General features: G+C 39.3%; 1 protein-coding gene across 1 annotated transcript in view; it reads right to left on the reverse strand.

The window, feature by feature from the left end:
* ctnna2 (catenin (cadherin-associated protein), alpha 2) overlaps positions 1–12,173 on the reverse strand; it is a 391,099-nt gene that overhangs the window by 33,163 nt on the left and 345,763 nt on the right. Inside the window, exons 11-13 of the mRNA XM_084715317.1 lie at positions 12,009–12,165; positions 11,075–11,275; positions 187–338 (exon numbers count right to left, since the gene is read on the reverse strand). Of these exons, the coding sequence (XP_084571443.1) occupies positions 187–338; positions 11,075–11,275; positions 12,009–12,165 (510 nt within the window). The remainder of the gene's footprint in view (positions 1–186; positions 339–11,074; positions 11,276–12,008; positions 12,166–12,173) is intronic.

Below are 12,173 nucleotides of genomic sequence, written 5' to 3' on the forward strand. Positions count from 1 at the left end.
TGTCTACATTTACAAAATACCCAATGAAATATTTTAAATATATGGAAAAAGGCAGAAACAAATTACTACACTTAGTCACAGTCAGCATTTCCAAACACATTCATTTCTGTCAAACACTTGCTGAGCATTTAAACCATTTCAGTGAGTGTTTTCCTTTTACTCTTGTAGGGGAGGTAATGGACATACCCTTATCATGAGGACAGCTTTCCTGATGTCACGGACACCATCGTAGACCAAACGGGATGCATCAATAAACTCATTCTCCTCAAAGGCCTGTGGGGGGTTTGTACTCAGTGCCTCGATAGCCACCTCCACTTGTTCAGCAAAACGAGGCATGACTGCAGGGAGAAACAGGTGAGGGGAGGCAGAGAGAGGGAACGAAAGGAAGATATGAGAGTCAGGTGCATCACATTTGTAAGTAATCTTCCAAAATGAGTGCAGGCTTATCAATTAGGAAAAAGAAAATGGCACAGTGAAAGTGGAATTATTAGTGTGTAGTTTCTTTGGTCAAGGACATGATCACAACCTTTTCATCTTGAAGTTTATAGCAGCGGGGTCTCTCCCTGTGTCAGTTTCTTCAGAGTAAAATGGCAAGACGTCACCCTAACCCTCTGTGTAAGTGACAATATGCTTCCCACATTGCACGCCAATTAGCTGTTTCACCTTGGCTTACCAAACAGGAAGACTGGCCTGTCTGTCGCAAACGTGTTTGTGTGTACGCTGGTGTTTGGCATGTGGAAGTGTGTGTGTACATGTGTGCGTGCATGTGTGTAACCCATGAGAAGAAGGATGTGTGCACTTCAGTGTTACAGTACAAGGACGCTAACTTGCAAGCTCAGCCTGTCAAATCACAATGCCGATGAAGGGAAACAAATTCATCAAAGTCTTTTGAGCCGAACAAAAGCCGAGCAACAAAAGAAAAGTCCCTATTGACCATAAAAATGGTTGGTTTTGTTGTCAGTATCAATTGGCGAGGCCCGATGGAGGAGCTTTATGCTCTTTGTGTGTTCAAATGAATTGTGCTGAATGTGAATAGACATTATTCAATACTCAAGAATACGGACTGAATGTTTGAATATTTAGCAGGCTACCTTTCTACGTAATCTCCTGTTCAGTAAAAATAATTGGAAGCTGAGTTTAATAATGTGTTTTTTTTTCATATGGACTCTGCACGATGACAAATTATCATAACAAAAGCTATGGTTTACCTGGACAGACAGTCGGCAGACAGAAAAGGTCAGTCTTCATATATTGAATTATCTATAGGTGCTTTTTCAAACACCACAAATGCCTTTAACCTCACCTTTATTTGTGACTGTGCTTGTACAGGCATTTTCTATAAATCCACAATAAAAACACCTATTTAGAATTGAATTTAGATAGAGAAAGACAGGGTCAGAGAAAGAACAAGAGAAAGAGTTTGCTTTTTTATTATGTTATAAAAAGATGTCTTGGCTGCTTTGGAAATAATCAGCAACAAATATGTACACATAAAGAGTGGATTTTTGGAGAGTGGATACTTGGACTGATTTAAGACAATACCCCTGTGAGAAGAGAAGACAGGTCTAATGAGGACAGACGGATAGGAGAAAGAAAAACAGGGGAAAAGACAAATAAAGTATGGCAGCTTGGCTGGTGAGCCTCCTCTAGAAAGCCAACTGAGTGATTTTATTATTATTCTCCACACTTTTCCTCATCTCTTACATGCGGAGTGAACTAAATCAATTAGCCAGCTTGCACTAAAGGTGTATCTGCAGTATACTTATTTGTCTGATATAAAACATAAGCTATATTTCACCAAACATAAAAGGCACTACAAAAAGTCTCTCCCTTTTTCTTTTCATTTTTAATTCAGTTTAATCCACTTACTGGAGAAGCGTAAAATAGGCTTTTGGGAATTGCTGGGAAGGCGTTTTAAATAGAAATATTTAAATGTTCTCCAAGCTCTTAATGAGCAAACTTGCTGATGGTAAGGAGCAATTTCACTCATTCCAGTTGAAAAATGATGAAGGGAATTAAATGTGACCATGTAGGAATGGATTTTTTTCACCCCCTAGGCTTAAGCATAGTTTAAGTGAGAAGTTATGGAACTACAATGAATGCTTAAAAACCTCACCACAGAGATGGCATGCCCCTGTGAGGTGTGTAACAAGCTCCAAACAGCACAGCCTGCACTGTTTTTGATGCCTAAACCTTGATTTTCCATGAAGACAGCTCAATTTAAACAATAAATCATGAGAGGTGAAATCAAAAGCACTCATATACACACACAAAACCTGCTATAAATCATGACACACAACTTTAACCCTAAAATAGACCTTTTTCACAGCAGCCATTTTGACATGAAATAGTGGTGTAAACACGGGTGTAACAAATTATACTGCTTAAGTTTCAACTACATTCAGCTCAAACAGAGTCAGGGTGCTGTAATTGTGCATGTTGGTTCACTGGAGAGCTCTGCACTAAATGGAAATGGACCTTATTTGTATCATTGGTAACATCTGTATTTACTCCACGATTTCATATCAACATGTCTGCTGTGAAAAAGGTCAACTGAATGTTGCGTGTGATTTGTGTTGTTGCTTGCTGGTGGTGGTGTCAGACTTAATAAGCTTATAGTTATATTATTATTATTATTGTATATGTATATATGATTATATGTCTCTATATAATAGGATAAATATGCAAGTAATAAAATTGTATAGTGTTGTTTTTGCACTAATAGTGTGTATTACAAACACTATACACCATGGGTCTGTGACCCCCAGAGGGCTCTCACAGTTACTGCAGAGGAGCCCCCACATTTATGTTTGTTAATTTTTTTTATATTTTTCTTCTTCTTCTTTTTTTTATTAAAATGTGACTAAAAATATCCATTAACATGAGTCCAAAGCACAGATAAATTGGCTTGTGAAAAACGGCAACAACAACAAAAACATTGAATTTATACAACATTGATAAAAGGCCACCGCTTCAAAAACCACCAGCGAAAAAGAAGAGGGTGAGGCACCTAACATTAGCCACACTACAGCCTCTGCTGACTTAGCAGCTAAGGGTAAGTAAGCGCGAACAAGAGAAGACCCAATCAACTAAGGGGTCCATATCCTGAAAAATGTTGAAGACCCCTGCTACATAACATATTGATAAACCCAATTAGAAAATTACTCCTGTCTATGCAGTTCCCCCTAAGCTCTACAGAGCTATATATATTCTTTCAGATCATAGTTGTTGTTGTACTAAACACAACTTTATTGTTCAAAAAAGATGTTATAATACCATTTTTTCCTTCTTAATACAGACATTTTCCTTCTCGATACAGATTCGGATACCTGAACTTTGCATATTGGGCAATATAGAGTACCAATCCGATACCAGAACATTAAAAAGAAATTAGTATTTTGTAACAGCTGCATACTAGTCCCGTATGTGATATGGTTGCTATCATTATTATATGGCCTTGGTCAGGTTCAGCCCTTTGTAAAGCATGAACAAATACATAGACAACAAATGCCATAAAACATCACTTGGCCAGTCTGGGGTAAAAACATGTTGTACGGGACCCTGCTACTTGATTATTCTTGGGTTCTGTGACTCAAAAGTTTGACAACCACTGGTCTAAGGCACTGTAAAGCATATATGGAGTAAAGCTCATCTTTGTCATCTCACTGAGTGTGTTTACATGTGCACTAGTATCCTGGCTTGAGTTTTTGGAGTATCGCCACGTATCATGGTTTGAGAAACCTGGATATGCTACCTGGAGTAATCTGATAGAAACCAGGATACTGTGGCATGTAAACACCTTATTCTGATGTGTGAACACATTGAAAGACCTGCAGGCAGACGATTAGAGACCTGGGCAATGTTATTATCATATGAATAATCCAATTTTACATGTTCCATGTAAACACCAGGTCCTGTATATGATCAAAAAAAGAATACTCGCTCACATTTAAACATAGTCATTTTCCTACCTCTTACCCTGTCTCTGTACTGCTGGAGCCTGTGAACCCCCAGGGATCAATAAAGTCGTATCTTATATTAAAACTATGCACAAGACATCTACTGTAGAAGTTTTCAATTTGGTAGAAAATGTTCCACTCAATAAAAGCAAAATAGCTTTGAATATTACACTATATAATGATTGTACCTCATGTTACACTGGGAAAAAAAGTAATATGAAACTTTAAAGCTACTTATGGAGAAATCTGAAAGGATATTGAAGGTTATGAGATTAAGACCTTCTGCTTTTAGTCTGTTTACTGCTCTGTTCTCCAATAGTCTAACCTTGGTTAAAATGTTTCACCTACCTCCTCATACTGCACTGCTACTCTCAAAGCAATTTCCTCATCAGCACTCTCTCCTACTGTAACTCCCACCTCTATTTACGCCCTGATTAAGAGACCTTACCTCCTCTCCTTGCAAGCTATGAGTTTGCCATCTGCTTCCCATTCTGGCTAAAACCTCTTTTCCCACATTATAACAATGGATACAATTTAAACAGTGACTCATCCGGGTGTAGCTACTGTGCTCTCTACAATTTTCAGTATTAAAGCAACACTGATTCACTGTCCTTTTCCCCCTTAAGTACAAATTGCTTTCTTTACTGTCTATATTAGTGGTCACTGATGTCACTAATAAGGTATTCTGATTAAAGATTTAAAAATAAATGCTCACTGTTTATGGCAAGTTGCTTTAAGTCAGGCCAGACACAAAGTCTGGTCCACAGAGCTATTATTCTGAAAGTAGACGATGTGAAGTGTCTTTACTTCTATCCCTCAGTCTCTGCTGCACTTCTTTTTAGTGCACTTGATCCACTGATTTACAGGCATGACATGTGGGTGGCAGTGTGAGCATGTGTGTTATTACTCACTGCAAAACCCTGGCTAAATCCCATTTACTGTGCCCCGATGTAATAACAAGGAGCAACGCCACCCCGCTTCTCTAAATGGCACACTGACTTAGGCCATATATCAGTTTTTTAATCTACCCTCTCCAGGCACCACATTAATGATCGACTTTAAAATTTGTCCCTTTTTTTTGAGGAGAAGATTAGTTTAAACACAGGGAGTTAGTGGGCAGAAAAGTGTCTCAGGGAAGAAGGAGGGAGAGGGGGAAAAAGAAAGAGAGAGAAGCCATAACCACTTTCCCATTAGGGTATTGATTTTTCTCCCTCTCAAGGACACGCTTCAATCCTGGGCCCATGTGTGGACTGTCTGTCAGGAATCTATGGCTCAGCTTTACACAGAAGAGTTGTGCGCCTTGGCCGGGTGTATTTGGCCTGAGCATAAATCTGACCACACTCAATATGTGGGAGAGGGATGGGCAAATTGAGACAAGGTCAAAGGGCAGGTAGTTGTGATAAGGGTTCTGGGTTGATGTGGCAGCTGTCAGAAAGACAGGCAAGTGGTCGCGATTGGCACAAGTGGCCGCGGGCATAAACACAGGAGCCATCAAATAAAAACACAAACAGCCCACTCAAACACACACACATATTCAAGCACAGGATAACTGTTTTACACATGCACACCACTGAGAAAAGGAAAAAAGGGGACCACATCAATGAATTCCACTAAAATCCCTGCTCAAATCGCTTAGTGAAATCCTTGGTGACAGCTATTGATTTTTTGGTAGAGTCTAGTTAATTGGACCCAGTACCCTCTAAAAAGTGTGTGGTCCTATATCCTTTTCCTTTGTTCAGCTACACTTAATCATCTTTCCCCCAGCTATAGATTTCTCCTTGACTGTGTTCAAATCCATAGACATCAGGCCTGTGAGGACTGAGGGGAGAGGGAGGCAAAAGTTCACAAGGATCAATAAGTGCTTTATGGTCCAAATCAGATGTGCACAGTAGCCCCTAAAAAAACAACTACCACCACTAAGAGGGAAACAGGAAGGGGAAACACAACAGCTCTTCATCAAAGAGAAATATGAGCCAATGAAACGCTGGTCTAAAGCAGTTGCCGGTTACCTGCCTTAACATCTCAGTTAGCACCCACGATTGAGAGGATGCAAGACCTCGTTACGATTTAAGCCAGTGCAATCAGTGTGACTTTCCTATTTACTGCATACATATAGACCTAGTCCTTACCTTAAGGTGAAGTCAGGAGACGACAGGATGACGGCCATCTTTAAATTGGCTGCCTGTTGGCGTATACATCTTCTTGTCAATTTTATGCTAGCTTTCCTGCTTAAGTAGCCTATAGTCCTACTGCAGCTGACATGCTGCTGGGTTCACAAGTTCAATAGGACGGAGCAGCTGCATCTGATTTTCATATGAGCATGGATCTGGCTTGCGACTAAATCACTAACTCACGCATGTTGCAGATTTAGCACATATTTGTCAAATGTTAAAGTTGCAAATGGCAATCTGCACCACCCACAGGAGAGCAAAGTAGTAGCAGCAGTTTTAGACCTGCAACCGCAGAGGTAAAGAGTCTTACCTGCTGACACCACCTTAACAGGGACAGTACACCCAAAAATTCCCTTTTACCTGTGGTGCTATTTATCCATATAGATTGTTTTGGTGTGAGTTGCTGAATTTTGGAGAAATCGGCCATAGAGATGTCTGCCATCTCTACAATATCATACATTTGAGAAACTCAACAACAACACCTCTTTCCAGAAATCGTGGCAGATTTACTCTAAAAAAGCCACAGATCTTATTGTGAGCAGTTTCAAGTAGGAACTATTTTCTTTCTACCAAACTACACCCACCAACCAAATCACTGCACAGAAGGAAGAGTATATCGACTCATGGAGAGGCTTGCGATCGCAAAAATGTGGGATATAAACATTAATGGCATCCTTTAATGTAACGTTAGCACCACTGAACTAACTAGCGCAGTTACATGATTGATGAATGTAGATCGGCCGACTAGTTTCATTATATTCAAAAGAAGGCAGATATTCTGATGGCCGATATCTCCAAAACTGCCAGAGGAAAAATATGTATTTTTGATTTTGGGTTGAACGGTCCCTTTAAAACTTTTATCACAAATAAAAAATGAATTGCACCACACAAACCTGAGTTAGATATCAAATACTCAAATAGAAATAAAAAATCTGCTTTTAATTTGTAAGTGAATCATAACATGTTCCCTTTATAATATCTAGAAACCATAAAATGTCAATTGGCTACAGAAATTGTCACCTATCCAGAGCTAATAATTCTGCCAATAAACCCACAGGTCCTCCAAATTAAACAACAAAATATACTGTTGGTCCATGCAGAAATTAAATCTGATTTATGATGTGACAGCACTATGGTTTGGTTAGGTTTAGGCACAGTAACGACACGGTTGGCTTCAGGGACAGTTCATGGTTTGGGTTTGAGGAAGTACTTTGTTAAGGTGAGGGGAAAGATAAATAAAAAATAAACGTGGTTAACGTTATAGAACAATTGGATATGCTTTAAAAAAAAAAAGCAATGTTGATTGTTGGCAGGAAACTGGAAACAAACAGCGCTTTTCTGTGTAAAATCTAGATGTTGTGTTGACACATCTACCCACTCCAGCTGCTTTATAAGATCAGCTTACTTTTTTACTTCATTATGGCTGCTAGAGGACTTTGTCACATTAAATATATGTTCTTTTGGAACACTTGCTGAAATGAATGATGCAGTTATACATGAACAGATATGTAAATTATTTAACTAACAGATTTTGTGGTTGAAATATTCAGCTAAAAGACAGAAGTCAACCCACACTGGTAATTTTCTTGTGCTTTTTTTCCCTTTGGCCTTGCATCCCACCACCCCTGTTCTTTTACTTTGTACATGTAAAATCTGGCACTGACATTGGGAACAGTGTGAACTGTGTACTCTTCCCACTATTCAATAGAAAGCGGCTCCAGATAACAAGTCTCACATTTTGCATTTTCAATATAAAACGTCAAATACACACAATCACATACATACAAGGACAGTGTAAATCAGCATGTCTACATGCTCTTTTAAACTGTAAAGACTGGACTAGAACTGTAACTCCAGAGCTGCAGTGTTATTGGCTGTGCCATCAGTGGCACAATGCGTAATTATTATGATGAGAACAAAATATTGTGGCGTATGTCTTAGCTCTCCATGTGTTAATGTAGCCAACAGTGTGTTTTTTTATTGGTTCCAGTATGAGCTGTGAGAAGTACAATACAGTATCTAAATGTGTAGGTGGTTGAACCAATCCATATAGACCGCTGTTGGCTATGTTTCACCTTCAACAATCAATTATGGTATTGTAGACTGAGTCCTCCATGTAAATTCCCCTTCTGTAAAGTTGTAAAAGCAATAACATGTCAAATAATGTGAAACAGAAATACAGAGTTTTATAAAAAATGCTTTAGTAAAGTGATACTATCTTCAGTTTGTACTCAAGTAAATGTTGCCTCTGTGTATGGACTCTGTTAGCAGGGTATATCATGTATCCAGGGTCTAATTATCTGATTGTTTTTTAGCTAATATCTATTTTGCATAAAGGATTCAGGTAGTGTGCTCCTCATTTTCAGCCATTAGATTTACATTATCATGTTAAGTCTTAAAAAAGCAAACGCACGATGAAGACAAATCACTGGGAAATCAATATGATGCCGCAACATCAACAGTTTTCTATTTGTTGTGCTGACATAATGCTTCTGAGATCCTGCTGACTCTAGCTCCATACTCCATGGAGGATTAATAGAACAGCAGCACAATTATAAAGACTTAGTATGGGACAAGGTTGTGGTCATACAAAAATGACAAGAAGTTTCCATCACACATTTTTTCACCCATTAATTACCCCAATCATCTAAAATAAATTATGTGATAATAGAACAGAATGTGTTTAAGATACCATATAGCTAGTACTGCAGGTAGTCCATTATGGTGGAGTTGAGTGCCAGAACAGAGGCTCAGACAGATGGCTATGTGAACACACACGACTCACCTAATGCTGTTTGTGACTTATCAGCTACAGGGAGGGCAGCTGATTGCGTCTCTCAATTATCCTGGCAGATGAAAGTAACGAGCGAAACAATACATATAGCGCCCTGCTAAATGGGCTCTAATGGGAGAGATAGAAACTGGGGGAGGGATGGATGGATTGATGAGAATGGAGAAAAACTAGAATCAGGAGGGGGTTGACTTGTACAAAAATAGGGACTGTGGTCTGATTTGATTCTTGTGGACAAGTAATTGCTAAATTTCCTTTCATCCTGTGTTGTTGTTTATCACCTCTCAAAATGGTGCACTTTTTAAAGGAATTTTTTTAAAGCTTTTTTTTTTCCAGAAGAGAAAGCTCTCAGCTTCTCATGACTACTCAGCTTTTAAATTTTACTGTACTAAACTCCAGTCACAAAGATGGAGTTTTATAACCTTGAATCATGTTGCAAACTCACTGTGACAAAGTTTAGCTTTAAAGGTAGAATATACAGGTTTTGCTATTTGTAAACAAACCAGTCAAAGTTGGCTCCTCCTCTCTGACTCAATGAACAAGAGAGGGCGAGAGACAGCAGCATCAGTTGAGAGAATTACAAGAGTGAAGTGAGGGAGTGTTAGCAAGAACAAAGCACAGACTAACAGAAATAAAAATATTATTCTATGATTGTTTCACAGCAGTTACGTTCTAAAGCACAAATAAACACACTCATACACACACTCATACTGGATTTTGTGGGAATTTAGTGAATGAACCTGCATCCTGCAGCTGTGCTACATTTATATTCTGACTTCACATCCTGCGCATTGTTATTGGCTGGGGGCTACACACCACTATCCAAGGGCTGACACCCAGAAATGTCTCAAACACAGCAGTATAACAAGAAAATACTGGCAGAGACAGGTTGTCTGCAGATGTGGACACCACCACACACTGGTAGCGAGTCATAAGTGATGATTGAGAGGGATTATGTTTGTTTTGAGTCTATACATTGTATTTTAGGAAAAAACTGCATAGTATGCCTTTAAGCAGTGTGGGTAGTAACTTATAGACACATTTTCCCCTCAGGGCTTAATGTAGCTGTATGTGGTTGCTGCTGAAATCATTCAGCACTACAAACCTGAATACTTGACTCAACCGAACTCGGCTGGTGATGTTACCTTTTCCTGTACATAGTCACTACTGCAGACACTTTCTACCTGTATGCCAAACAAGACCCCATAATAGTCTTAGAGGCTGGCCAGATTTGTTCATGTTCACAGGTCAGGCAGTAGACTCAGTGCTTGTTAGCCTGCATAGGATACATAAAACCAGGACCCATTCACAGAAAAAAAAAAACAGCTCCATAGCACCACTTAAGTCCACAAAATATACTAGACAATTAGTACTTTGGTAAATATGTGTATATGTACATATGTATATAAATAACTGTATATATTGTTTTATTTTATTTTAGATTTTATTTCGTCCAAATTCCTATTCACAATAATGGTAATAATGTTTCTACTGGCAGGCCCTACACTCTTGTGGCTTACAATCCCATGAAAACATTGAAAACTCAAAAAGCTGTATATGTTCAATCCAGTATATATCAAGCCATCACAACATGCAAACTGCCCAGCACCCCTCTAAAAGTTCATTCTTTATTGCCTACTGTATCCTTCCATTCCATATACTCTGAATAACATTCATTTAAATGTGGGGGAGGGACCTCCTCAGTCTAGGTGTGACTGAGACATGTGTTAGCCTCGAGTCTGATCTGCCAAAGAGATAAACTTGTGTCTCCTGGAATGTGCTGTGGCACATGAATTTCCACAGTGACGGAGAAGAAAATAACAGATGTAAAATGGATGAGAGGCAGAGGAGTGAACAGGTGGTTTGTGTTAGAGCCAAGACACTGATCCAAACTGTGGGACACTGGGCATCCAGGCAATTAAGGCATGTCTATAAGTCACTGACCAGACTGGGAAGCTAATGGTAGTGCTAGGGGGTGTATATGCATGTGTGTGTGCTTGTGTGCTTTAACTTTCCAAAAGTGTTGTTGCAAAATGTTTGATGCAGAACACAGGACAAGGGTGAAGGCTACTCTATTAATCTTCACAATACCCTGTAATACATTACAACTGTGGCTTCTTGTGTCACAACACCTTTGTGTACAGTGCACTAACCAGTCTCAGACAGTAGCTTGATGGACTCCAGCACACGCTCAGTGTAGACCCCAGGTTCGTAGTTTTCCATCTCAGCGTTAATGATGTGGACCACACGAGCAGCTCGGCCCCGGATTGCCCCAGCAGTTCGGTCCAGAGTGTCCACATCTCCCTCTTGCAGAGCAATTACGCATTTGTTGACATCCTCGAGGATGTGGTTCTCTTTGGAGAAGTAACAGACAATGACAGTGAATGGAAGTGGAAGGACCCAACGTTTTCTTTAGTCAGGAGAAATCATTTTTGAATCTATTTTCCATGTAAATGAAATATTTTTATTGTTGTGTGCTGATGATTTATATTGTACCCTGTTAATGTAAGGAAAATTTAAGGCAATTATTCACATTGAATGTAAATGAGTCATATATTTAATTCTGAACAGTTGCAATTCACTTCATCTATCCTTTATCTTCTACAAAACATGCAAGTAAGTGCACCTCTCATGATTCAGTGGAGAGACAACAAACTACTTATAGATTAACATTTACACTGTTATACTTTACATGCCAAGAGCTAAAATGTTTTCTTTTCAATGTGAGTGGGAGATGTTGAACCAAATACATAAAAAGCAAACAGACAAAATGGAACAAATCACAATTCAAGCAAAACACACAGCCATTTGTTTCACATTATTGTGCTTTCTGACTTCATGTTCCCTCTGATTTACTCTTTTGTTTCATTTTTTTTTTCAATTTTGTCCTTTATTATTTGTTTTTATCCAAATTGTGATATTGTTTTTCACACCCAGCCAACCACAGAGAAAGCTCTACAGTTTGATGTTTGAAGCTGCCAGTCTCAAAATAGATCTTTGGCTGTGAGTGAGCGGAAATTAGGAACATGTGGATGATTTTCTTCCATTAGCCAGTCTTTGAAGAATTTGTGCTGAACTGCCTCATACCTGACACAGACAGGAAGTCATCCACAGAGGTGATGTCGTCCACAGCCTCGGTCAGGATGCGCACCTGCTTCTCCCACTGATCCTTGAAAACGTCCATGTTGTCCTGGGCCACCTTGCTTTGGGGGCGGGCAGCCAGAGTGAGAGCAGCGTTGATAACCTGGCATG

Source organism: Lutjanus erythropterus, chromosome 3 (genome assembly GCF_056507025.1).
Source record: "Lutjanus erythropterus isolate fLutEry1 chromosome 3, fLutEry1.hap2, whole genome shotgun sequence".
Taxonomy (NCBI): domain Eukaryota; kingdom Metazoa; phylum Chordata; class Actinopteri; order Lutjaniformes; family Lutjanidae; genus Lutjanus; species Lutjanus erythropterus.